General features: G+C 40.9%; 1 protein-coding gene across 5 annotated transcripts in view; it reads left to right on the top strand.

Annotated features, from left to right (window-relative positions):
* Positions 1–19758, top strand: part of cyth1b (cytohesin 1b) — a 227477-nt gene extending 207719 nt beyond the window's left edge. For all 5 annotated transcript variants that reach the window (XM_048555045.2, XM_048555042.2, XM_048555044.2 and 2 more), the window contains exons 11-13: positions 2597–2668; positions 9749–9903; positions 18712–19758. In XM_048555045.2, coding sequence (XP_048411002.1) covers positions 2597–2668; positions 9749–9903; positions 18712–18790 — 306 coding nt within the window. In that variant the 3' untranslated portion in view covers positions 18791–19758. The remainder of the gene's footprint in view (positions 1–2596; positions 2669–9748; positions 9904–18711) is intronic.
* Positions 19759–27747: the final 7989 nt, after the last annotated feature.

Raw genomic sequence — 27747 nt, 5'->3', positions numbered from 1 at the left:
ATTGACTGGATGTGAGTTTGCTCGCTGAGCTGGAAGGTTAGTTTTCAGACGTTTCGTCACCATTCTAGGTAACATCATTAGTGAGCCTCCGACGAAGCGCTGGTGTTATGTCCCGCTTTCTATTTATCTGTTTAGGTTTCCTTGGGTTGGTGATGTCATTTCCTGTGTTGGTGATGTCATTTCCTGTGTTGGTGATGTCATTTCCTGTTCTTTTTCTCAGAGGATGGTAGATTGATTTGGAGCCAATGTGTTTGTTGATGGAGTTCCGGTTGGAATGCCATGCTTCTAGGAATTTTCGTGCGTGTCTCTGTTTGGCTTGTCGTAGGATGGATGTGTTGTCCCAATCAAAGTGGTGTCCTTCCTCATCTGTATGTAAGGATACGAGTGATAGTGGGTCATGTCGTTTTGTGGCTAGTTGATGTTCATTGTCTACATAGTCATTGACTACAGGTCAGAATTCACTTGAGACAAGGATTGACTACTGAAGGTCAGGCATCAATGGAGCTGAGTTGGCAGTTGGTAGTGGGGCAGTCTCATGCTCTTGGATCACGACATAAGTCCTAGACTGTGGGGTAGGCATGTGGGGAGGGGTTTAGATCGTCTGTTTATCGGCTTCAGAGTGCTTATCTACTGCCGCAGTGAGCCTCAATTTATCTTGATGCATTTATAAACCATGTCAAATGTCAGATAACAAAGTGTGGAGCTGGATGAATACAGCAGGCCAAGCAGCATCTCAGGAGCACAAAAGCTGACGTTTCAGGCCTAGACCCTTCATCAGAGAGGGGGATGGGGAGAGGGAACTGGAATAAATAGGGAGAGAGGGGGAGGCGGACCGAAGATGGAGAGAAAATAACATAAGTAGAGAGGAGAGTATAGGTGGGGAGGTAGGGAGGGGATAGGTCAGTCCAGGGAAGATGGACAGGTCAAGGAGGCGGGATGAGGTGGTAGCTAGGAAATGGAGGTGCAGCTTGAGGTGGGACGGAGGGATGGGTGAGAGGAAGAACAGGTTAGGGAGGCAGAGACAGGCTGAGCTGGGTTGGGGATGCAGTGGGGGGAGGGGAAGAACTGGGCTGGTTTTGGGATGCGGTAGGGGAAGAGGAGAGATTTTGAAGCTGATGAAATTGATACCACATTGATACCATTGGGCTGCAGGGTTCCCAAGTGGAATATGAGTTGCTGATCCTGCAACCTTCAGGTGGCATCATTGTGGCACTGCAGGAGGCCCATGATGGACATGTCGTCTGAGGAACGGGAGGGGGAGTTGAAATGGTTTGCGACTGGGAGGTGCAATTGTTTGTTGCGAACCGAGCGGAGGTGTTCTGCAAAGCGGTCCCCAAGCCTCCGCTTGGTTTCCCCAATGTAGAGGAAGCCACACCGGGTGCAATGAATACAATATACCACATTGGCAGATGTGCAGGTGAACATCTGCTTGATATGGAAGGTCATCTTGGGGCCTGGGATGGGGGTGAGGGAGGAGGTGTGGGGGCAAGTGTAGCACTTCCTGCGGTTGCAGGGAAAGTTGCTGGTGTGGTGGGGTTGGAGGGGAGTGTGGAGCGGACAAGGGAGTCGCGGAGACAGTGGTCTCTCCGGAGGGCAGACAAGGGTGGGGATGGAAAAATGTCTTGGGTGGTGGGGTTGGCTTGTAGATGGCGGAAGTGTCGGAGGATGATACGTTGTATCTGGAGGTTGGTGGGGTGGTATGGGAGAACGAGGGGGATCCTCTGGGGGTGGTTGTGGCGGGGGCAGGGTGTGAGGGATGTGTTGCGGGAGAGGCAGTCAAGGGCGTTCTTGACCACTGCGGGGGGAAAGTTGCGGTCCAAGAAGAACGTGGACATCTGGGATATGCGGGAGTGGAATGCCTCATCCTGGGGGCGGAGGCGGAGGAATACTTGGTTTTGTATTTGACCAGGAACTTGGTTTTGTATTTGACCAGGAAGCCCTGGCTGAAAGTGACATGATGTTGTTGATGTCTTGAAATTCAGAGCTAGGTTTGGTGTTTCTATTCAATTGAATTGTGGAAATAAATGCGTGTAACTTCTATAATGTTGTCAGCAGCTACTACTCTTGAGATATGGTTGGAACTCTGTTGAGAAAGTGTTGAAAGACTGTAATCTATTGCTGTGTTTGAGTTCTTCTGTAAGAGTGAATTTTGTTCTTTTACACGTATAGACTATTTTACCTGACAATTTATTGAAAACCTAGACAGAATTTTCAAGATTTTAGTTTAGTGGGGAAATTATGAATGAATATGAATTAATTAGCCAACTTATTGTGTGAAAATACAATTTTTTTTACTTCCTTCTATCCGCATCTCCTGCTCAAAAACCTGTTCTAAATTAATAGGTTGATTGGAGACCTCCTTGTAGGCTTGTGGTCATGTCAGACAGATGAACACAATAGCAACCTGTAATTACTTCCCCCATGATTTATCTCTAGGTGTTATAAAAGATAATTTAAATGTTGACCATTATTATATTTTCAAACATAAAAAGCAATGCACGTTATTTGTCTTTACAAGTAATTGCATGAAACTGTAAGTTATACATTCATTAGTTTTGATTTAAAATAATTATTACCTATCAAAAATATTTCGCAGGACAAAGAACCCAGGGGCATTATTCCACTTGAAAACCTTAGCATCCGAGAAGTAGATGACTCCAAAAAGCCAGTGAGTTAATCAGAAATTTTACCATTTTAAACAATGCTTTATTATCCTAAATTTATTTTATATATATTGACTATCAAATTACTTATTGCTTCGATTTTCTCTGAGGTGTCAGTATTCCACAAAAGGGAATCTGTCTAATAATAAATGGTATGAAATATAAGTAAAATTTAGCTAATACTGTGATGAAACAAATATTGTTCCTTCATTAGTGTAGAACGAACTAGAACCTAGAGCTGAAATTTCCCATCCATGAACAATATGGCTGATGGAAAGTCGGTTGCAAAAATATGGTAAGATTAGAGAAGTGAGATTCTCAAAATTTAGTGAAAAGTCTGATTTTGCAACAAAGTTTTAAACAGCAAGATGAGAATTTTGCTTGTGAGTGGTGAGAGACCTATTTGCAAGCATTTTCATCTTACCAGTACCTAATTGCTCTTCTTTTATATGCAGTTTGCTATTCTCCTACATGCTGGAAAGCAACTAGATGGCAAAAGTACTCGACATGAAAGTCAGAGCGGATAGCTGGCAGCTTCAGCTCTCTGCTTGTTTCTCCTGGCTTCCATCTTGGACAGTAGATTGCAACATCTCTGGGTATGCCCATAGGCAGCAACCATCTGCAATTCCATCCACAGAAGTTGGCATTGCATATTCATCAGTGTTGCAACATCATCGTGGCACATTTCTGACTCACTGAGTACTTCAGTATGGCTCTTTGACATGTAATGCCACCTTTCATTGTAATCCTGCTGCCAGGCCATTACATGTGGACAAGCATTACGGTGCACCTGAGGGCTCTGTGCTCCCTCTCTTAGCATCCACTTTACACCTATTTGGATACTCGCAGCATCTGTTCCATATCTTACCCTTTTGCGCTTTCCTGCCTCATTCAGAAGTTATCGGATCACGGTACTTCTGGCTTGCCTTGCCTTGCCTTGCCTTTTGACACTGTCACAAATGTCTACGTTGTTAGCAGTGATCAATGAAAGTTGAGCATATGTTGGCTGTACAGCATTGTGTTACATTAATGTCATTCCTATAACATGTGCTCTGCAGCATACACATGCGTGGCAAACATATGCACGTGCTTCAGCAAAATGCCCATGTCAAAAAGTCTAAAGGGAACAGTCTTCAATCAAGTCAAGTGGGACTGTTAGAGAACCCATCGTAGTCTGTGAACAGCAACATCTGATCTCGGTCCACAGGCTTGAACGCAGTCATTTCATTGCATGGAGTAGTCAGGGTATCAGAGATTCCGTATCACTACAGTGAGTGGATTGGCCACAAGTCAGGTTAATCTTAAAAGGGCAACTCAGCATATAAGGAAGGGAGATGCATGGGTGATCTGAGAATGACTCATTGACAATCACAAGTACCCTGGCTTTGACAGAGACTTCGTCCAGCACAATACATAGCGTGGCTAAGCAGTAGAGCTGGGGCTCAGACTAATTTTGCAAGATGAATATATAAATGAAAGAGTTAGGTGGAAATCAGTGGAAAGTTAGTATTAATTGATTTGAGAGCAAGTGCAAGGAAGAATGGAATTTGGAGGTATGGGGGTGAGGGAAACAGACCTTGTATATCAGGCTGAACCTGGGACCCAGTCTAATAAATGCCACCAGCTTTGACAGTCATTCTTATCCGAATCGTAAATGGACCACAATGGAAGTGGAAGATGGCTGCTTTCACACAAAGAGTAAGTGTTTTTTTTACTGAGCACATTTGTTGTACTCGTGAATAACATGATGCTTTTCAAAGGACAACTATGTTAATCAGGTACTTATGATGTGGAGGTGCCAATGTGGGAATGGATGAGGTCAGAAATCACACAACATCAGATTATATTCCAACAGGTTTATTTGAAAACACCAGCTTTTAGAGCTTTGCATCTTCTTCAGATGTTAGTGAGAGAGATCGTATCCAACAGAGAACTTATAAGTAAAAGATCAAAGGGTCATACCACTGATGAGGATGTACTAGACAAACCCAAGATGCTGTTAAATCTTTAATCAGTTAGAAGGTTTTAATTAATTAATGTAAATCCCTGAATTCCTTTCGAGTCACGGTCCTGAGAGAACTAAAGGTTTTATCAATGTAAAGAAGAGGTGACATTTTAGGTCAGACATTGCATGCAGGTGTGAGGCCTTTAGAATCTGTTTGTGTTTTAGTTTGGAGTCAGACAGGTTTTATTTCTAAAGTAGCAATTTATAAAACACCACATTGAGTGTCTATAATTTGTGTGCTTTTTGAACAAAATAAAATGTGTCCGCAAATACAGATTCACACAATAAATTTGTGTGTGTGTGTGTGTGTGTGTGTGTGTGGGGGGAGGGGGGGGGAGGTGGGAGGTGGAGTCGAGGGTGGTTATGTGTGTGTGTGAGAGGGAGAGCGAGAGTGTTTGTGTGTGTGTGTGTGTGTGTGTGTGTGTGTGCGCGCGCAATAGAATCTTTTGTGAATGTGTGTCTGTGAGTGAGTGTGTATGCCTGTGTGTGTATGTATGTGTACGCTTGGGAGTGCATTGTTTGGTGGGGTCACCTGTATTGTGACATGAATCCAAGATCCTAGTTGAGGCTGTCCTCATGGTATCAAACTTGGCTATCAGCCCTTGCTCGGTGACTGCGTTGTTGTGCATCCCGAAGTCCACCTTGGAAGATGTTTACCTGAAGATTCGAGGTCAAATGTTTCTTGACCACTGAAGTGTTCCTGACTGGGAGGAACTTGTTTGGTGATTGTTGCACAGTGTCTGACTCCAGATTAAAACACAAACAGATTCTAAACAAGGCCTCACACCTAACACACATTGTCTGACCTAAAATATCACCTCTTCTTTATACTAATACAACCTTTAGTTCTCTCAGGACCGTGACTTAAAAGGAATTTGAGGATTTATAAAGAAGGAGCAAAACTCTGAAAGCTTGTGTTTTCAAATAAACCTGTTGGACTATAGCTTGATATCATGTGATTTCTGACCTAATCAGGTACATTGTACAAATTGAAGATCTCAATGATTGTAGTATTCTGGATGTGGAGTGCATTCAGGGCCCAGCTCTGTAGTATACAAGTCCTGGTCACAGGCAAACTTGACCATCTCACTAGTCATTATAGTTTGATCATAGTCAACTCTGTGAAACCATAGGCGACTTTAAAAGTGGCACCTGTGGATTGCATTCCACAGAGATTTCATAGCCTGCACAACAGCATCAAGCTGATTTCCTCTCACCTTGAGTGTAAGTATTTGTCAATATGCCCCTACATGCATTGCTGCTTTCTTGGGTGATACGTAGGGGTGAGGTTGACAAGGTTTCTGTAATTCTACGGTACCTACAATCTCTTGCCATATTTGTGCAGCTTGACTTGTGTTGCAGACTTCAGAATAAAGTATCTAATGTCAAAGGTTCATGCAGAAGCAGGCGGTGGCCCTTCTTTTTGTAGTCCTTTATGTCCTAATGTATCACAGACCTTGATAACCATAATTTGTGTATGATGAAAATGCTGATTGTTTAAATTACTTAGACCTGTTCTTCCATTGGAACCATGACCATTGGATCCGCCCACAGCAGGAGTTACCATCACAGTGGATGTGTTGCTACAAAGGCACAGAGAATCTGAGAAGGATCAGATACACCAGCAGGGTCAGGATCAGCAGCAACCTCTAGCAGTTGTCAAACATCCTCTAAATGAAGATGTTGCGGCTGAAGGTTTCCTCAGGATTCAAAAGAAGTGCAGGCGGTCCAGAGTCTATTTTCCTCCAGAGGGAAATTGGCATCACAAACTGAAGATGCCCTGGAACTCCATCACAAATGTGCCAGCTACTGGTGTGGGACCTGCCATCCAAAACTAGATCAATACTAAACATCCCCTGATGTCCATGTCACTCTTGTATTAGGTGGCCATCCTACCTGGTGCCTGTCAAGGTGACAGCTGCACTAAATCCTCATGCAAGTGGCTGCTTCCAAGGATCCTCTGGACAATTGTCCGGGATTTACCGATTCTTAACCCACACAAATATCAAGTCTAATACTCTGTGGCTGCAACTGGAGCAATTTATGCCAGATCACAAGAATTGGTGCTATAGTGATAATGTCACTGGACTGGCAGTTCAGAATCCTGGGCACTGTGCTGGGATGGGTTTGAACCCCAATGTGGCAGATGGTGAAATTTTAATTCAAGAAAATCTAGAATAAAGAGCTGGGCTCCTGGCAACATGTAATCACTGTCAATTGTCAATCACCATCATCTGGTTCTCTAACATCCTTCAGGGAAGGAAATCTGCTGTCCTTACCAAGTCTGGAGTACATGTGACATCAGACTCTCAACAATGTGCTTGACTCCTAATTGCCCTCTGAGCAATTAGGGACACGCAATAAATTCTGCCCTGTCCAGCAAGGTCTCATTCTGGAGTCAAAGAATATATTAAAAAAATGCTTCATCTTATCTCCCTGTGATGAGGTCAGAGCTGCAGCCTATGTAGTAGGTTTAGCCAATATAATTGGATTTCTCTTGCTCCAGTGAAGTATAGACTATATCCATTTCGTGGAGAGGACTGTATCATAACACAACACATTTTTTCAACAGAAAAGGGCTCCATTCCATCAATGTACGAGTCATCTGTGGTCATCAGTACCATACCTTGAAAGTGTACACCAGGTATCCTGGTGAAGTGAAGATTGTCCTCAAGGATATAACTTGAGAACGCATGTGTTATTTAATTGGAGGGCTGGCTGTCTGACGAGAATAGTTACCAGAAGACAACCTCATCAACCAGGTGTCATGGCTCCATTATACAAACCCTTGATTTGAGGCAGTATTAGAAAAAAACCCATTGCTTGATCAGAGCTTTCATGAAGCAAATGAAAAGCCACCTGAAGATGAGGTTCTTGTAAGTGGATCAGTCTGGGATCCTTACAGTACACCCCAGACTGGATGAGTTATGTAGTTTTTGCATTTTGTGATGTGCACGACTGGAGCAGGCAAAGAGGGATTCTGTGGGTCACTAAAGAGCTGAAAGAGTAACAGCAGTCTTCAGAGAAGGATGAGGACATTAAGCAGGAAGAACATCATTGTTAACCTGACTATCAGGTGCCATGAGCCAGACAGGGCTTAATTGATACCCAATTCAAATGGATATGATCTTATGAAATTGCTCAGAAGCTCAACTGATCTTTATTTGTATATTTATTATCGCGTTTTTTTAAGTTACCAAATACAGTGAAAAGTGTTGTATAGTGTCACCATTCTCTGACATAATTGTAAAACACAGAAAACTTAATCAAAACGTAGAATATAAAGGTGGGAAAATGAAGAAATAAAGAAAAAGTGTTCAGCATCTTTGGGTAAAAAGCAGAGTTAACATTTCAAATCTGGTGTCCCTCCAGAATTCAAATTTTTTTCTTTTTTGTTGCATAATTATCGCAGTTGTTCAATAAAAGTTAATTTTTTCAACAATTTGAAGGCTTAGCAGCATGAGATGCTCCCACACTGAATTGTGAGAAGACGTGAGGTCACATTACATGTTGAGTAAAGAGTAGCACTCCCTTATCCAGGGTTCTAAGATGGCATGGCGCTAAAGATGGGTGGCCTGTGCAGCTTGACTTTTGTAACTGCAGTCACAGTGACAGTCAATCAGGTGATGATGTAAAATAGCAATATATTGGTGAATGTAACCTTCTATTTGCAATGAAGTACAAACACCTGTGCCAATTATGCATCCTCAAAATCTTTCCACTGCCATGACGTGCACTGTGAAAGACAGCACCTGGCTCGCAGCACTTGACCTGGCTGAGCTTTAAATTTAGTGTTGACACCAGGAATCAAGGAAGGTTTTGGCAGTGGTGCTTACTTTTTCCATTGGTGAGTGCACTACAGCATCAGGGAGATGCCAGAAGTGAGACGCACACATAACGGGGCGAGCAGCAAAAAACTGCTTCGGACTCATTAGCGCACACAAAGATACACCCACCATGAAACTACCCAAACATTGACACTCAGTTGATTTTTGATAAAATTCATCTCATAGAAACTGCAGGGATTTTTTGAGTTTGAGTCACAATTTTTCACAAGTGGTTTGTTTCCATTAAAATCTCAATCAAACCCCAGAATTTCAGACTCTGTGATTGTCACCATTGGTTATTTTGTTGACTGTTGTCTTGTAATGACCAGATAATGACCGTATAATCGATTTATGTGATATTGATTAAGGGATAAATATTAACCAGGGTCTATTAAGGGTTAGATGTTAGTAGGATCTAGCATGTCCAGCTCAGAGGTAGATAAGATCTCATTTTAAACTCTCACCCAAAAGCCAGCACCTCCAGCCATGCATTACTCCCTCAGTGAAGCAGTGTTAGTGTTGATTTTCGAGCTTGAAACCTGAAATGGGACTTGAACTGAGAACCTTATGACTTGGAGAGGAGAGTACTCCAAACTAAGATGCAGCTAATGTGTTGAGGTTACTAATGTTGTAAAGCTGCTCAGTGCAGAGACTTGGGAGGAAAACAGTGCACAGTGACATCTAAGTTAATTTAACTTCCACATTCAGAGACCTGGAGAGTCAGTTGTTGAGACAGCCAGCATGTGATTCAGAATAATGCCAACACGCTGTCAGCTAAGGCAGACTTGAGGCTGACCTCTTCTCCCTGTTTGAGAGTTATGGCAATGGCAAATCCACTACTGATAGAGCTGTAAAGAAAATGGTTCAGGATGAAGCATCAGCAAATAATAAACCAAAAGACCTATCTTTAGAAAGAGAGAAGTGAAATAAAGAATGCTAAATAAAAAAATAAAATAACTATAAATTAGAAAACAAAATCCGAGCCAAAAAAAAGCAATAGAATGGTGCAAAAGCATGACAGACCAGTCAGAGTCTGGGGACAGAACAGTAGACAAGCCTCATCCTGATGATTATAGCCTCATCCTCATGATAATAACTTGATGGATGTTAGTTGCTTCGAACAGTTCAAAGCTTTGTTCAATATCTTGGAGACCCTTTTCAAATGATACAAAAGTATGATCTTATAATGTAGGTTTGTTAGTTCGAAATTTCTTTAGTCATGATTTGTAATCTTTCTTTTTCATGTTTTTCAGAATTGCTTTGAGCTCTATATTCCAGATAACAAAGACCAGTTTATCAAGGCCTGCAAGACTGAGGCAGATGGACGAGTGGTAGAAGGAAGTCATACAGTTTACAGGATATCTGCACCAACGCCAGAGGAAAAAGATGAATGGATAAAGTGTATCAAGTGAGCAAATAGTTAAATACGTCATTCTAATAACAGAAACTGACAATGACTTGAGATTTTCTATGCTCTGCTATACATGTCCAGAGTGAGCCCAGTCTATTCTAGCAACTTGCTTAGCAATCATTTAACAGTCAGTGGGCCTTCCAGTTGAATGAGAGGACACTTGAGCTCCCATCTGGGGATGAAGTCCTATCTCCTAGAGTTGCTGGTCAGTCAAGTAGCTGGAGGTTATTTGGTGCTGCTGGGTTCATTGGCCACAGTTAGGACAGCATTCAGTCATCACTTGTAACCCGCACTGGAGCCAGATACTGAGGTAAGTGGGAGAATGGGATGAGGGCTGTCGCTTTGGGCAGGCTGGCAAGCTCTGGGAGGGAGAAGGGGCCATTATTATTGAGAAAAGGAAAAGCAGGGATAGAAAAACATTGGATGTGGGGCCTATCAATGTGTCCAACAGGCCTGTGAAGGTTGCCTAGCTCTACATCTCGTGCCAGCTTCTTCACTGTGAAAAAAATTTGCAGTAGGCTAAGAAAGAGGTCCTTAATTAGCCAGTAATTAACATTTAAAGGTCTAAATAGTCCACAAGTGACCATAATTGCAGCCGTGGTGAAAGGGTAGGTGCCAGCAATGGTACCTAAGGCACGGCGACTAGCCTATGTCCTTCCTGCTTTTCAACCTTCCCCAGGAAGCGTAACTTTCAGCTTAAGTTTATTTGTGCTTATGATTCATTCATGGAATCTGGGCATTGTTAACTAAACTAACTGTTATTGCATACCCCAATTGCCCTAGAGGTGGTGGTGAACTGTTTCCTCAGTGGCGGAGGCACTGAAAATTGATTTTGGTTCATGTAGAGCCAGTCAAGTTTGTTGCGTTTTCCTGGATGGTGTCAAGCTTTTTGAGTGAGGTCAGAGCTATATCCACTCAGGCAAATAAGGTGTTTTCCATCATACTCCTGACATGTTTCTTGAAGATGGTGGACAGGCATTGGAGAAACAGCTGGTGAATCACATGTTGCAGAATTCCTCGTCTCTGTCTTATTCTTGTAGCTAAAGTATTTATATGGTTGGTCAAGTTCAGTCTCTGGCTTATAGTCATCCCTAGGATATTTGACTGTGGAAGATTCAGTGGTGGTAATGCCATTGAAGATAATCATTGCCTGGTACTTGTGTGACATGACTGGACCTTGTCCAGTTTTAGCCTGAATCTTGTCTAGGCATTGCTGTATGCGGAGATGGTCTGTATTACTATCTGTATACTTGCAACTGGTGCTGAACATTCATCAGCAAACATCTCTACTTCTGACGCTATGATGATGGGAAAGTCATTGATGAAGTCGCTGAAGATGACTGGAATAAGGAAACTCAGATCTGGGGATCTACTACATTGGAGTGTGTGGCTTAGATAATTGAAAATTGTAACCAATGGAGTGTTACTGCTGTTTATAAGTGCTCCTTAATGCTATGCTCAGTGAAATGCTGCGTTGATGTCAAGGGCAGTCACTATTGCCCACATCTGAAGTTCCCTCTTTAATCCACGTTTGGCTGCAATGAAGTCAAGAGCTGAGTGGCCCAGGCAGAAACCAAACTGTGTGTCAATGAGAAGGTTATTTCTGTGCCATTGATAGCGCTGTTGATGACCCCTTACATTACTTTATGATTGAGAATAAACTGATGGGAGCTGTACTTGGCTGGGTTGAATTTGCCCTATGCTTTGTGCATGGAATGTATCTGGTCAATCATACACATTGTTGCAGCTATATAGGAACAGCTTGGCTCGGGATGTGGCTAGTTCTGATGCACAAATCTTCAGTTTGAGAGGGAGAAGGGAGAATCGGAAGTGTCAGTATTGCAGTTGAATAAAGGGAACTATGGAGCTGTGAGGGAGGAGCTGGCCAAAGTTCAGTGGTACAATACCCGAGCAGGGATGGCAGTGGAACAACAATGGCAGGTGTTTCTGGATATAATGCAGAAGGTGCAGCATCAGTTCATACCAAAGAGGAAGAAAGATCCTAAGGAGAGGCAGGGGCGGCCGTGGCTGACAAGGGAAGTTAAGAACTGTATAAAAATAAGAGAAGTATAACATAGCAAAGATGAGTGGGAAGCCGGAGGACTGGGAAGCTTTCAAAGAGCAACAGCGGATAACTAAAAAGGCAATACACAGAGAAAAAATGAGCTATGAAGGAAAACTGGCCAAAAATATAAAGGAGGATATTAAAAGCTTTTTTAGGTATGCGAAAAAAAAATGGTTACGACTAAAATTGGGCCCTTGAAGTCAGAAACGGGTGAATTTATTATGGGGAACAAGGAAATGGAAGATGAGTTGAATAGGTACTTTGGATCTGTCTTCACTAGGGAAGACACAAGCGATCTTCCAGATGCAGTAGTGGCTGAAGGACCGAGGGTAATGGACGAACTGAAGGGAATTTATATTAGGCAGGAAATGGTGTTGGATGGACTGTTAGGTCTGAAAGCTGATAAGTCCCCGGGACCTGATGGTCTGCATCCCAGGGTGCTTAAGGAGGTGGCTCTAGAAATTGTGGACGCATTGGTAATTATTTTCCAAGGTTCTATAGATTCAGGATCAGCTCCTGTGGATTGGAGGGTGGCAAATGTTGTCCCACTTTTCAAGAAAGGATGGAGAGAGAAAACAGGAAATTACAGACCGGTTATCCTGACGTCAGTGGTGAGAAAGATGCTGGATTCAATTATAAAAGATGAAATTACAACTCATTTGGATAACAGTAACAGAATAGGTCAGAGTCAGCATGGATTTACAAAGGGGAAATCATGCTTGACTAATCTTCTGGAATTTTTTGAGGATGCATCTATGAAGATGGATTTGGGAGAGCCAGTGGATGTAGTGTACCTGGACTTGCAGAAAGCCTTTGATAAAGTCCCGCATAGGAGATTGGTGAACAAAATTAGGGCACATGGTATTGGGGGCAAAATACTGAGTTGGATTGAAAATTGGCTGGCTGACAGGAAGCAAAGAGTAGTGATAAACAGGTCCCTTTTGGAATGACAGACAGTGACCAGTGGGGTACCACAAGGTTTGGTACTGGGACCGCAGCTGTTTACGATATATATTAATGATATAGACGAAGGTATTAGAAGTAATATTAGCAAATTTGCTGATGACACAAAGTTGGGGGGCAGTGTGAAATGTGAGGAGGATGTTATTAGAATACAGGGTGACTTGGACAGGCTCGGTGAGTGGACGGATGCATGGCAGATGCAGTTTAATGTGGATAAATGCGTGGTTATACACTTTGGTGGCAAGAACAGGAAGGTAGATTACTATCTCAATAGAGTCAAGTTAGGTAAAAGGGAAGCACAACAAGGTCTAGGTGTTCTTGTACATCAATCAATGAAAGCAAGCATGCAGGTACAGCAGGTAGTGAAGAAAGCTAATAGCATGCTGGCCTTCATCACAAGAGGAATTGAGTATAGGAGCAAAGAGGTCCTTCTGCAGCTGTACAGGGCCTGGTGAGACCGCACCTGGAGTATTGTATACAGTTTTGGTCTCCCAATTTGAGGAAGGACATTCTTGCTGTTGAGGGAGTGCAGCGTAGGTTCACAAGGTCAATTCCCGGAATGGCGGGACTATCATATGTTGAAAGATTGGAGCGACTGGGCTTGTATACTCTGGAGTTTAGAAGGATGAGAGGGGTTCTGATTGAGACGTATAAGATTATTAAGGGATTGGACACTGTGGAGGCAGGAAGCACGTTTCCGCTGATGGGTGAGTCCAGGACCAAAGGACACAGTTTAAAAATAAGGGGTAGGCCATTTAGAACAGAGTTGAGGAAAAACTTCTTCACCCAGAGAGTCTTGGATATATGGAATGCTCCGCCCCAGAAGGCAGTGGAGGCCAACTCTCTGGATGCTTTCAAGAAAGAGATAGACAGAGCTCTTAAAGATAGTGGAATCAAGGGTTATGGGGATAAGGCAGGAACAGGATACTGATTGTGGATGATCAGCCATGATCATCATGAATGGTGGTGCTGGCTCAAAGGGCCGAATGGCCTACTCCAGCACCTATTGTCTATTGTCTATTGTCTACTATTATCAGAATGTTATTAAGGACCACAGGCTTAGCAGTATGCAGAGTTTTCAGCCATTTCTAGATTTTGTGTGAAATGGATTGAATTAGCTGAAGGCTAGAATCTGTGTTGCTGGGGATCTCAGAAGATGCCAAAATGGATTATCCACTCAACACTTCTGGCTGATGTTGCATGCAAATGAGGAGGTGTATGCGTGCCTTATCTTTTGCACAGATATGGTGGACTTCCTCATCATTGAGGATATGAGTATTTATGGAGCTTCCACTGCTGTTGTTTAATTGTCCACTACCATTTGTGACTTGTGACTTTGGAGAACTTCACACTGAGATCTGGTCTTTTGGTTGCAGGATCACATGTCCTTGTCTATCGCATGTGCTACTTTCACGTTAGGCATGCAAATAATCCTGTGTTTTAGCTTCACCAGATTGACACATCATTTTAAGGTATGCCTGGTGTTGCACGCTTTGAAGACAGGATCTCAGCCCTTCAAGGCCTGTGCATTAGTTACACCTGTCAATATTGTTATGGACAGATGCATTTGCAACCAGGATTTTGATAAGGATCTGACCAAGTAAATTTCCTGTTAAGTTGTTTTCCTTGCCATATGCCTCTCACCCAGTCTAGTAGATGTATCCTTTAGGACTTGGCCCGCTGCGTCAGTATTCGTACTACCAAGTCACACTCAGTGATTGACAGTGAAGTCCCCTACCCAGAGTACATTCTGTGTCCTTGGCACCCACAGTGCATCTTTAATGCGGACAAGTGTGAGGTGATGCACTTTGGTAGGAGTAACCGGAATGCAAAGCACTGGCTAATGGTAAGACTCTTGGTAGTGTAGATGCGCAGAGAGATCTTGGTGTCCATGTACACAGGTCCTTGAAAGTTGCCACCTAGGTTGACAGGGCTGTTAAGAAGGCATACAGTGTTTTAGCTTTTATTATTAGAGGGATCGAGTTCTGGAACCAAGAGGTTATGCTGCAGCTGTACAAAACTCTGGTGCGGCTGCACTTGGAGTATTGCGTACAGTTCTGGTCACCGCATTATAAGAAGGATGTGGAAGCTTTGGAAAGGGTGGAGAGAAGATTTACTAGGATGTTGCCTGGTATGGAGGGAAGGTCTTACGAGGAAAGGCTGAGGGACTTGAGGCTGTTTTCGTTAGAGAGAAGAAGGTTGAGAGGTGACTTAATTGAGACACATAAGATAATCAGAGGATTGGATAGGGGGAGAGCCTTTCCTAGGATGGTTATGGTGAGCACGAGGGGGCATAGCTTTAAATTGAGGGGTGAAAGATAATAGGACAGATGTCAGAGGTAGTTTCTTTACTCAGAGAGTAGGAAGGGTATGCAACGCTTTGCCTGCAACGGTAGAAGATTCGCCAACATTAAGTACATTTAAGTCGTCATTGGACAAGCATATGGATGTACATGGAATAGTGTAGGTTAGATGGGCTTCAGATTGGTATGGCAAGTCGGCACAACATTGAGGGCTGAAGGGCCTGTACTGTGCTGTAATGTTCTACATTCTATCTTCAAATTAGTGTTCAACATGGAAGAATACTGACTCAGGAGCCAAGGACGAGTGGTGAGTGATAATCAGTCAGAGGTTTTCTTGCATCAGTGATAATGGGAACTGCAGATGCTGGAGAATCCAAGATAATAAAATGTGAGGCTGGATGAACACAGCAGGCCCAGCAGCATCTCAGGAGCACTCTGATGAAGGGTCTAGGCCTGAAACATCAGCTTTTGTGCTCCTGAGATGCTGCTGGGCCTGCTGTGTTCATCCAGCCTCACATTTCATTATCAGAGGTTTTCTTGCCCATGTTTGATCTAATACCATGAGGCTTCGTAGGATCTGGATTCAATGTTGAAGACTCCAATGGCAGCTCCATCCCAACTCTGTACCACTGTGCCATCGGTTCTGGTGACTCAGTCCTTTCAATGGGGAAAGACATAGCCGGGGGTGGTGATGGTAATGTTTGGGGCATTATGATGTATGATTCTAGGAGGATGACTGTTTGGCTGTGCTTAACTAGCCCATGGAACAACTCTTAATTTTGATACATATGTTCAAATGTTGATAAGGAGGACTTTGCATGGTTGACAAGAATTTGTTTACCATTGTTGTTTCTGTTGCCTTGGTCAATGTCAGTTGTTCTGCCTGATTTCATTACTTGGATTTTGTTCAGTAGTATGACTGAACTGAGTAGATTGCTAGTGTATTTCAGAGAATAGTTAAGAGTCAATCACATTGCTGAGAATCTGGAGTCACATGTAGGCTAGATCAGGTAAGGAATGCATTTTCATGGCAATCAACAGTGATTATATGGTCATTATTAGGTTTGTTTTTATTTCCATATTTTACAGAATTCAAATTTTACCATTTCCCATTGTGGATTTTGAATTCATGTCTCCAGAACATCAAACATTATTCTTTGATCGTTGAGTGACAATACAATTGCATGACTGCATTTTACTAATAATGCATGAATAGAATTATTTCAATTGCATTGTAACTTTGACAGGTTACTTGCTTGTGCATCTGTTAAATCAGATGGGATACAGAAGAGTTGCTTCATATCTGTGACTAGTAGCCCCTTTTTACCTTTGTGTATTTTTTTACATTCAACTAAATGGAATTTTTATGCTGTGCCTTCTGTCCTTGGCCTTTTAGTAACTTCAGGATTGCTGGTTGATTCTCTAGTTGACTAGGCGCTTGCGATTGCTGATGCAGGGCTTTCTGATGACAAGGAAATACTGATGAAATAAGCTACAAATTTCATGAGATGTGGGCATCGTTGGCAAGGCTGACAGTAGTTATTCATCCCTAATTCCCTTTAAAAGGGCGATAGTGAACTATCTTATTGAGCTACTGTATTTCACCCAGTGCAGGAACACTGACATGCTTTTCCCAATAATTTTCAAAATATGTTTTATGTTTTATTCTTTTTTGATCTATTGAAGGAATGCCAATGTACTGTAGTTAGGAGGGGAACTTGTTGATGATTGTACTCCCAACTGTCTACTGCTTTACTCCTTCCAGGTAGTAGATTGTAGATTTGGAAGATGCAGTCAAAGGAAGCTTGGCAGTTTGCTGCACTGCATCTTGCATATACACACTGCTACTACTCACTATGCATAGTGGTGGATAGCTACTTCTAAGCTGCACACATGCTACTGACGTGTATAATTATGAAATCTTAAATATCTGGTAATGCCCCTAATTCCTTTCACCTTTTCTTCTAACTATTCTGACAAGACATTGACAGATTTTAAGAGTTAACAGCAGTGAGAGTGTTAATGATAAATGCAGTGACAAGTTAATATTTGTGAGGTTGTTACAGTCTTTTCATTAGTGCTGTTTTGCATTCAATAATAGACTTCATTATAAAGAACCTTTTTAATGAATTCATGGCATGTGGGTGTCTCTGGCTTGACCAGCCTTGATTGCTCATCCCTAATTAACTTGGAGAAGGTGGTGGTGAGCTCATGTCTTGTACCACTGCATCCATTGTGTAAGTACACCACAGTGGTGTTAGGAAGGGGGTATCAGGACTTTGACCAAATGATAATGAATGAACAGTGACATAGTTCCAACTGAGAATGGCATGTCACTTAATGGGAAACATAGAGCTAGTAATATTCCCATGACTCTACTGCTGTTGTCCTGCTCATAACTATTATTCAACCTAGACATCCCATTGTGCGCTTCCATATATTTGGAGAAAATGGACTGCTCAAAATGGACTATGTTGAACAATTTTTATGAAGATTTTCCCTAGATTCAGTGCATTTATTGTTGATTTGTTTGTTGTCTTGTTTACTTGAAAGACATATAATTACCTTTTGCATTATTTTGAGGGTGTTTTTGTAGCTCTTTTACCGAAGTTATAGTAATTAGGCAGAAAATTCATTTTGTGCACTTGTATTGTTCTCACATTTTACTTTTGCATGTAGGGACACTAAAATCAGTGTTCCACAATAACACTTCGGCAAGTCCTGGTTCCTCATCTTTCCCCAAACTGTCCTGTTATCCTTTTGTTTACCAATTCGACTTGATTTTTGTGCTGCCCAATGTTTTGAGTCAAGGTGCAAAAATTAAGTAATGACTGTTTAGGCTAGTAATGTTTGTATTTTATTGATTGATTCATTAAAGTCTTATCTGTGAACAGGCAAGGAAGCCCCCTGATAATTACCATAATACCCCCAACCCCCAATTTGGCAAATTAAATCGGCGCTCCTCCACATTGAACATCATTTGGAGAAAGCCCACTTCATTGGCACTACATCCACAAAACATTCTCTTATCACTGACACTCGGAAGCTGCAGTATGTACCATCTACAAAATAAAGTTTACCAAAGTTCCTTAAATAGCACCTTCCAAAACTTTGACCATAGCCATCTAGAAGGAAAAAGGCACCATGATACAGAGTAACATCAACACTTGCAAGTTCCCTTCCAAGTCACTTCTCATCTAGGAAGTGTATCACAGTTTTTTTTTATTGCTGATGGCTCAAAATCCTTGAACTTCCTTTCAAACAGCATTGGATGTACCATCACCAAATGGATTGCAGCTGTTCAAGAAAGCTACTCACCATCACTTTCTTAAGGGTAACCAGAGATTGCCAATAAATGCAAGCCCAACAAGTGAAACCAACATCCCATGAATGTATAAGACAAAAAAAGTTCAATGCAATGACATTTCTTGTTTAGATGATTTAATCTTCTGTCTCAAATTTTGTTTCTTATAGGGCTGCAATCAGCAGAGACCCTTTTTATGAAATGCTGGCAGCAAGAAAGAAGAAAGTTTCCTCAACTAAGAAGCATTAAAATGACAGCATTACGCACAGCTTGAATCAAATATCTAACATTGGCCATATGACCTAAGGAGGTCTGTTTCCAAGTGTCAGTTATAACCACAGTGCATTCTGGGGCTGACTACATGCTTGTGCTGGAGAGAAATTGATGCAAGCTAGAAGGCTCTTAATGACTTTATGCTACTTACTCCTCAACAAATGAGGAGATAGTTTTTACTCAGCAACCTCTCAATAGTTCCCTCTACACAGCTGGTCTGTGAGTTAGGGCTTCTACTTTACCTCCTCAAAGCTTTATAATTGTGATCAAGAATCTCTTGATTTAACATTTGTTTTGTTGCAAGGGGCCTATGATTCTATCAGCTAATATACAAAGGACTGTCATCTCTGAAGATTTGTGTCAGCTGTTGTGAAATACATATAAAGCCGTGAAAAGTGGCCATCTTTGAAAGTTGGTGAGGCTAGAGTTTTAATGCTAATGGTCACTTGATCGTAATTAGGTACGGTACTGTGACTAAGATTGATGATGAATTGGGATAAAGAGTCCATTTGATGGAGTTTAATGGAGAGAGATGTGTGGTGTCAAGAGAGTTGATAAATGAGGACACACCTGGAAAGAAAACAGCCACATTACTACTGAAAATATTGTGCAAAAAGAACTGTTTGTCCATACATTTGACTTAATTTTTTTAACTGAAGCTTTTTGTTTGTAGATGTTTCACTTTTCCACATTGTTTTCTATTTTTCAATGCACTGGTAGATAAATACAGGAAAAAAATGAGATGACTGAGCAGTATTAGTCTATTTATCAGAGCTGTATATACTTAATGTATAGATTTCTGTTTGGATTATTTTGTATTTGTTCAGTTCATTTTAAGTTGTGTGCTGATAAATTGGTGTCAGTAATTTTTCATCATTTCCCACTCATACTTGTAATCTAGCACTGACAAACCAGGTCAAATAAATCAAATTCTGTGTAACCAACTTGGGGATTTGCTTTACTGCACTAATGCTACTTTTCTTTATAATTTCCAAAGACATGGCCATTACTGGTTGGCTGTGTGTTTGTTGTCCATCTTTAATTGCACTCAAGAAGATGGTGTTGAAGTATCTTCTTGAAGTTCTGTCATCCATGCTGTGGAGATACACCTACAGTCCTCAAAGAACAAGAGTTGTGGATATACACCCAGTGGCAATAAAGGAAAAGTGATGTATTTCCAAGTCAGGATGATGTGTGACTTGGAGAGAATTGCACATGGTAATATTTTAAAGCATTGTTCTGGGTGGTGGATGTCATGGGTTGGAAAACACTGTCAAAGAAGCCTTGGAGTGCACCTTGTATACAATGTGTACTGTAAAAACTGCATCTTTTTATTCTACTTTATTTTCAATTATGGACTGTTTTACATCAAAGGAATAGAAGGAATTGCTGTATTTTTAAGAAGCAAGTTACTGAAACTCATTGTAAGTTGAATTTATAATGTTGCTTTGAAAACTGTCGGAGATGAGTGAAAAGATAGCACAGCAGCAGGGCCTGTATAAAAAGTGAGATTCAGCCAGCAAACGATAATTGATTTATGTATAGAATTATGATCATTTGTGGATGCCAAAGGTCATCATTCAGACAACTCTGATTGGGTCTAGAGTTCCTGAAAAGCTTGTGGGTGTGAACGTTACAATGAGAATTCTTTTGATCTTTGGAGTGAAAGGTGGTGTCTTATCTCTCTCAAGTGAAAATGTCTGTCGCTAAAAATAGCCAGTTGGTTTTTATTCCCCTACTGGTTGCTGTAAACTGTTGCTTTTAACCAATAATTCAGAGACTTTATAATTTGTGAACCCATTGCATTATACTTCCTGCTTGGTGAACTAAAGGACTTGGGAAACGAATGGAGCATCTCCATCAAATCCTCAGGACTGGTGGTATTGAATGTTACCGCAATACTACTTCCATACATCCATAATACCAGTTTTTTTTCTATTATAAAACAAAGGACAGCTAGAGATCTGAAACAAACAGAAACAAACAACACTGTGGAAACTCTCAAGATCTGGCAGCATCTGTGGAGACAAAACACATTTTATTGTCTGCTCGTTGCTGTCTATATGTGTGTAAAGGGGACTTATAGAACAAGGTTAGAGGTTAATTTGTTGACGTTTCATAGTAATTTATCTGTGATTAGAATTTTTGGTTTATAATAAATGGAAGTTCTTGTTAAGTACAGAAACCTAGTCTATGCTTTCTGTTAGCCTGAGTCACTGACAGATAAACTGGGAACTTTGCATTCTTTGATAAAATTTTCAAATTTTTTTGCCAACTCCGGGAATAGTGGGGCTTGATTTACAATGCACAATCCTAATAAGGCATGGCAACATTGCTGCTTCTGTGTGTCTTTGGTGGAAGGAGTAAATGTTTCAGTTGAACACCTAATTTGTGAATCATAATGATAATATTGCTATATTGCTTGCAATGTGAAATTGTTTGTTTAGTTCTGTGTGAACATTAGAAAGTTAATATAATGTTACCAAAATTCTGCAGCTATCTTCCTAACTAACATCAGAACATACATCAGCTGAATGGTCGCTTTACATTTTCAAGGCCAGTGGGGATGGCTAATAAATGCTAACCTAGGTAGGACACCTAATTTCTATGAAAAAAACCAACAAAAAATCCAATATGATTCGTAAAATTGACAAAATGCTTCCAATAGCATAAAGTATGGTGATGTTGATGGTTATTACAGATTTTATTGCTTATGTTCAGTATAAAATAATAAATTAGTAATGATTAATTCAAATAAGTAAAAGTGTTTCATAATTTAAAAATTTTTTAAGAACTGTCAGATCTGCTTTCTAACGAAATTGCCAATTTTGATGTACCTGCTCTTCAAGAATTGACCAAGATTTGAAAAATGTTAATTTATTTAGATATTAGTATACAGATTGACAGAACTGAGACAAATTATGCTTGCCCTTTACAAAAAAGGCTATGTGAAAAGGATCTTGGAGTTACAATTTATAATTCTTTAAAGGTTCAAGACCAATGGGAGAAACTGCAGCCAAGCAAATAAGGTATTAAATTTCATTGTAATGAATATTTAGAACAAAAAATGAGGAAATTTATCCTTATATAAAAACTTTGGATTAATTTCCATTATAAATTGAAAGAAAAATCATACAATATAATAAAGATGTGATAAGTCAGAAGATTGGGAAAGTTAAAAAAAATTAAAAATGACAAAAATAACATGGGGAGAAGTAAATTTTGAGTGTAAACTTGCAAACAATGTCAAGATAGACGGCAAGGGCTACCATAAATATATAAAAATGGAGGCCAAAGTTAAACTAGGATCCTTGGAGAATGAGATTGACGAAATAATAATATGAACCAGGAAATGGCAGAAGAGTTGAGAAATAATCAGCTTCAGTCTTCACAGTCAAGAACACTAACGGCATTTGAAAAAGGTTGAATAATCAAGGGGCAACAGGAGGAGAGGAAATAAATACAATGACTATCATTAGAGACAAAGTGTTAGGGAAACTAATGGAGTTAAAGACCAATAAGTCCCCTGGACCTAATGGGACTTAGGATAGTAAAAGAAGTAGCTACAGAGATAATGGATACACTGGTAATAATTTTCCAAGAGTCCTTAGATTCATGAAAAGTCCCAAAAGGATCAGAAAACTGTCATTGTAATAACTTTATTTGGAAAGGGAAGGAGACAAAAAACAGTTAATGATAGGCAAGTTAGTTTGATCTATTTTATTAGGAAAACCTTTGAGTCCATTATAAAGGATGAAATAGCGCTTTTACAAATACACAATATAATCAAGTAAGAATCAGCATGGTTTCACAAAGGGGAAATTATACCTGATACATTTACTATACTTTAAGAAGGTAACAAGCTGCATAGGTAAAAGAAAAACAGTGGATGTAATATGTCTCCATTTTCACAAGGTATTTGATAAGGCACCACACGTTTAGCTATTTAAGATAAGAGCCTTGTTGTTGAAGGTGCTATGCTGGAATGGATGGAGGATTGGCCATCTAATAGAAAACATTTAACAGGGATGAAGAGGGCATTTTCAGGATGGCTGTTGTGAAAAATGGAGTGTCACAGGGATAAGTGTTGGAATACATTTATTTATAACATACACTCATGACTTGGATGAAGAACATGAATGTACAATAGCCAAACTTGCAGAAGACATACAAATTTGTGGGAAGTGAAGTGGTGAGAATATCATCAAGTCACAGAGGGATATAGACAGGTTAAGCAAGTGGGCAAAAATTTAAGGAAGTAGAATGTAGTGTAGTAAATGTGAGGTCATGCACTTTGTCAGGAAGAAGAGCTGGATATTATTAAAATGAAGATTGCAGAAAGCTACAGCACTGATGGATTTTAACATCCTCATGTATAAATCACAAAAAGCTGACATTGAAGTTCAGCAAATAATAGAGAAGGCAAATGGAATGTTGCCCTTTATTTCAAAGGAAATAGAGTTTGAAAATAGAGAATTCTTATTAAATCTATGCAAGGCACTGGTCAGACTACAGCTGGAATACTGTGAACATTTTTGGGCCCCTTATCTAAGTAAATTGGATGCAGTCCAGAGCAGCTTCACTACACTGATCCCAGGTTGGAAGGACTGGCTTCTGAGTAGAGATTGAGTAGCTCGAGTCTGTACTCATTGGAATTTAGAAGAATGAGTGATGACGTGATTGAAATTTTACAAGACTGAGGGATGTGAGAGGGGCTTAGGTTGGATGCAGAGTATTTGTTACTTATTCTGGGAGTGTCGATCACTATAGGTCATAGTCTCAGTAAAGCATTGCCATTTTAAGACAGTGTTAGGGAGGAATTTCTTCTCTGAGGATAGTACATTTTTAGAATTCATTTCCACCGATGGCTGTAGAGCTTGGGTTGTTAAGTATATTCACAGCTGAGATTGCATTTTAATAAGAGTTTAGTAACAGATTGAAGAGTTGAGGGGAAAAAGCAGAAAAGTGGAGTTGAGGATTTCCAAATTAGCCATGATTTCATAGGCTGAACATCTCGCTTCTACATTTGCATTTTAAGGTCTTATATTCACGTTTGATACTTTAACCATTAGGGAGGTCAACAGCAAACAGTCAGGTGAGGTAACTAGGGAAACTTAAGTTATAAAGGAATGCTTGTCACAGCAGAGCAGCAATCCTAATGGTCTACTACAGCTTTTCCTTTCCAGTTCAGCATAGGGCAACAGGTCCACATCAAGCCGTCATCTCTAACCAACGTCTCTGGGCTGTTCAGCTTCCGGTTGAGCAGCAAATTGTGCAAACTTCAGTTTCACAATAGGTGTATGTATGACAATTGAAGTAGTGATATGTTCATCTAAATTCAGTCAATACATAATTTTGAATCATAAAATTATATAGTTGCAAGCTTAAAAACAAAGTTGATTCTAATACAAAGACAATATTTATGAATTAAAACAAAGCCAGTGTAGAGCATTACTGTTATTTTTACCTTCCTACAGCAGTTCCCTCTTAGTCCTCCTGTGCTACCTGATAAGGATTTAATGAGTAGAGGGATGTAAACCTCCCTTTTTCAACGTTGAACATTGCACTTTCTCACAATTCTGGCTCGATATAATAGAATGAGCTAAAAAGGCATTTATCATAATTCCATGTTGCATTTCTTTGTCAAATGAGGCAAAGCAGTCACATGATGTTAAATGACTAAAATCTGCATTGGTTACAGTTAGTCAAACTAATTGATAAATAAATGAATACACTTTGTGATTACAACTGAACTAAGTTAATCACAAAATGTCAAATTTCCTATTATTCCTACATCATATATTGGGTGTTATAAGCAACTTTGGAAATATTTCAGAGGAGTGATCTAAGAAAGATTCTGGCTTAGCAACTGAGTGACTCAGTTGAAAAATGTTTGATCTATTCTCCTTAAAGATGCATAGATTTTGATGTAAATTATTAAATATGTATGTGTCAGTGAAAGGAAAAAGTTATTATGATTTCATAGATTGGAGAAGACATGTTCTGTCTAGTTTATATTTCAGACAATTCTTCTTTCCCAGAGAATGATATAACTCTGGAACAAGTTGCTCATTTGTGGGTCAGAGTCCTGACTCTGCATGCCTTCAGTGAAGTAAAATATTAAGTAATTTAAGCATGGTCAAAGTGGTATCCCATGCTAATTTTAGTCAACTAAAGAAATCAAAAGGAATTTTAGCCTTCAAAATTTTTTCCTGTTATTTGATACCTTTCTCCCACGATATTAAATAGCTGTTGAACAGGTGTGTCTAGATACGATAATAGAATCACAGATTTGTTACCGCACAGAAAGCAGTTACTCACCTAATCATGTCTGTACTGGGTCTCCAAATGAGACTGTCTTCCTTAGTGCCATTCTCCTGCCCTATTCCCCTAACACTACACATTATTCCTTTGCAAAGAACTATCTAATTCCCTTTAGAGTGCCTTGATTGTATCTCCCACCACCATACTCTAGATGTATTCTAGACCCTAACCACAATCTGTATGAAAAAATGTTTTGTACAACATAGAACAGTACAGGCCCTTCAGCCCACAATGTTGTGCTGAACTTTTACCCTAAACCTAAGGTCTATCTAACCTCCACCACTACCTTGTACTGTCATCCATATGCCTATCTAAAAGTCGCTTAAATGCCCCTAATGAGGCCAACTCCACTACCCTTTCCGGCAATGCATTCCATGCCCCTACCACACTATGAGTAAAGAACCTACGTCTGACACCTCCCCAATATCTATCTCCTTTCACTTTAAAACTTGGGGTGGCACAGTGGCTCAGTGGTTAGCACTGCAGCCTCACAGCGCCAGGAACCCGGGTTCAATTCCCGCCTTGGGCAACTGTCTGTGTGGAGTTTGCACATTCTCCCTGTGTCTGCGTGGGTCACTCTGGGTGCTCTGGTTTCCTCCCACAGTTAGGTGGATTGGCCATGCTAAATTGCCCATTGTGTGCAGGAGTGTGTGGGTTATAGGGGGATGGGTCTGGGTGGGATGTTTCAAGGGGCGGTGTGGATTTGTTGGGCTGAAGGGCCTGTTTCCACACTGTAGGGAGTCTAATCTAATCTTAAAAACTATGACCCCCTCGTAAAAGCAACCTCCACCCCAGGAAAATGTCTCTGGCTGTCTACCTATACTTCTGATCATTTTGTCCACCTCGATCAAGTCACCTCTCATCCTTCGTCATTCTAAAGAGAAAAGCTCTAGCTCTCTTAACCTTTCCTTGTAAGACCTTACCTCCATTCCAGGCAACATCCTGGTAAATCTTCTCTGCACCTTTTCTAATGCATCCACATCTTTCCTGTAATGAGGTGACCAGAACTGGACACAATTCTCCAGATATGACTGAACCAGGCTTTTGTATAGCTGGAGCATAACTTCACAGCTCTTGAACTCAATCCCTCTATTAATGAAAGCTAACACACCATATGCCTTCTTGACGACTCTATCCACCTGGGTGGCAGCTCTCAGGGAACTGTGAACATGAACCCCAAGATCCCTCCTCCTCCATACTGCCAAGAATCTTTCCATTAACCCTGTATGCTGCTTTCAAGTTTGTCCTTCCAAAATGAACCACCTCACACTTTTCAGGGTTAAACTCCATCAGCCACTTCTCAGCCCAGCTCTGCATCCTATCAATGTCCCTTTGTAACCTAGAACAGCCCTTCGCACTATCCACAACATGACTCACCTTTGTATTCTCTGCGAACTTGCTAATCCACCTTTTCATTCCTACATCCAAATCATTTACAAAAATCACAAATAGAAGAGGACCCAGAACAGATCCTTGTGGTACACCACTCGTAACTGAGCACTATGTTGAATATTTTCTGTCCACTACTACCCTTTGTCTTCTAAGCGTCAGCCAATTCTGAATCCAATCTGCCACATTTCCCCCATCCCATGCTTTCTTACCTTCTGCATGAGCCTACCAATGGGAGCCTTATCAAATGCCTTACTTAGATCCATGTATAGCACATCCACTGCTCCACCTTCATCCAGGTGTTTGCTCACCTCTTCAAAGGATTTACTAAGGTTTGTGAGACATGATCTACCCCTCTCAAATCCATGCTGACTATCACAAATCAAACTGTGCCTTTCCAAGTGACCATAAATCCTGTCTCAGAGCCCTTTCCAATCATTTTCCCACCACTGATGTAAGACTAACTGGCCTGTAATTTCTGGGGTTATTCCCTGTTCTCATTTTTGAACAAGGGAATGACGTTTGCCTCTCTCCAATCTTCCGGCACTGTACCCGTGAATAGTGAGGAAGAAAAGATCATCGCCAAAGGCCCTGCGATCTTGTCCCTTGCTTCCCATAGAATCCTTGGATAAACCCCATCAGGCCTGGGGGACTTATCTATTTTCAACTTCCTCAGAATTCCTAGCACATCTTTATTAACGTCAACTTCCTCTAACCTACCTGCCTGTTTCACAATGTCCTCCTCTACAACTAGGTCCCTCTCAGTTGTGAATACTGAAGAAAAGTATTCATTAAGGACCTCTCCTATCTCTTTAGGCTCTGTACACAAATGCCCTTTACAATCCTTAATTGGCCCTTCTCTGTCTCTGGTCATTGTCTTATTCCTCACGTGTGTGTAAAAAGCCTTAGAGTTTTCCTTGCTTCTATCTGCTAAGGTTTTCTCATGTCCCATTCTGGCTCTCTTAAGCCTTTTCTTCAGCTCCTTCCTGGATAACTTATATCCCTTTAGATTCTTTTCCATTCCTTGTTTCCTAAACCTTACATAAGCCTCCTTTTTCCGCTTAACCAGTCGTTTGACCTCTCTCTTGAGAACTATGGCTCCCAAAGTGATCCGGAGTTCATCCAGTTCCCTAACACAGTTTTTGAGGAGCTGGAGTTGGGTGCACTTCTGGCAGGTGAAGTCAGAGGGGACACCAACAGTGACTCTTAGTTCCCATATC

This window comes from Stegostoma tigrinum, chromosome 22, assembly GCF_030684315.1.
Source record: "Stegostoma tigrinum isolate sSteTig4 chromosome 22, sSteTig4.hap1, whole genome shotgun sequence".
Classification (NCBI taxonomy): Eukaryota; Metazoa; Chordata; class Chondrichthyes; order Orectolobiformes; family Stegostomatidae; genus Stegostoma; species Stegostoma tigrinum.
Note: the sequence above shows the minus strand (reverse complement) of the source record. Positions and strands in the feature narration are given on the sequence as shown.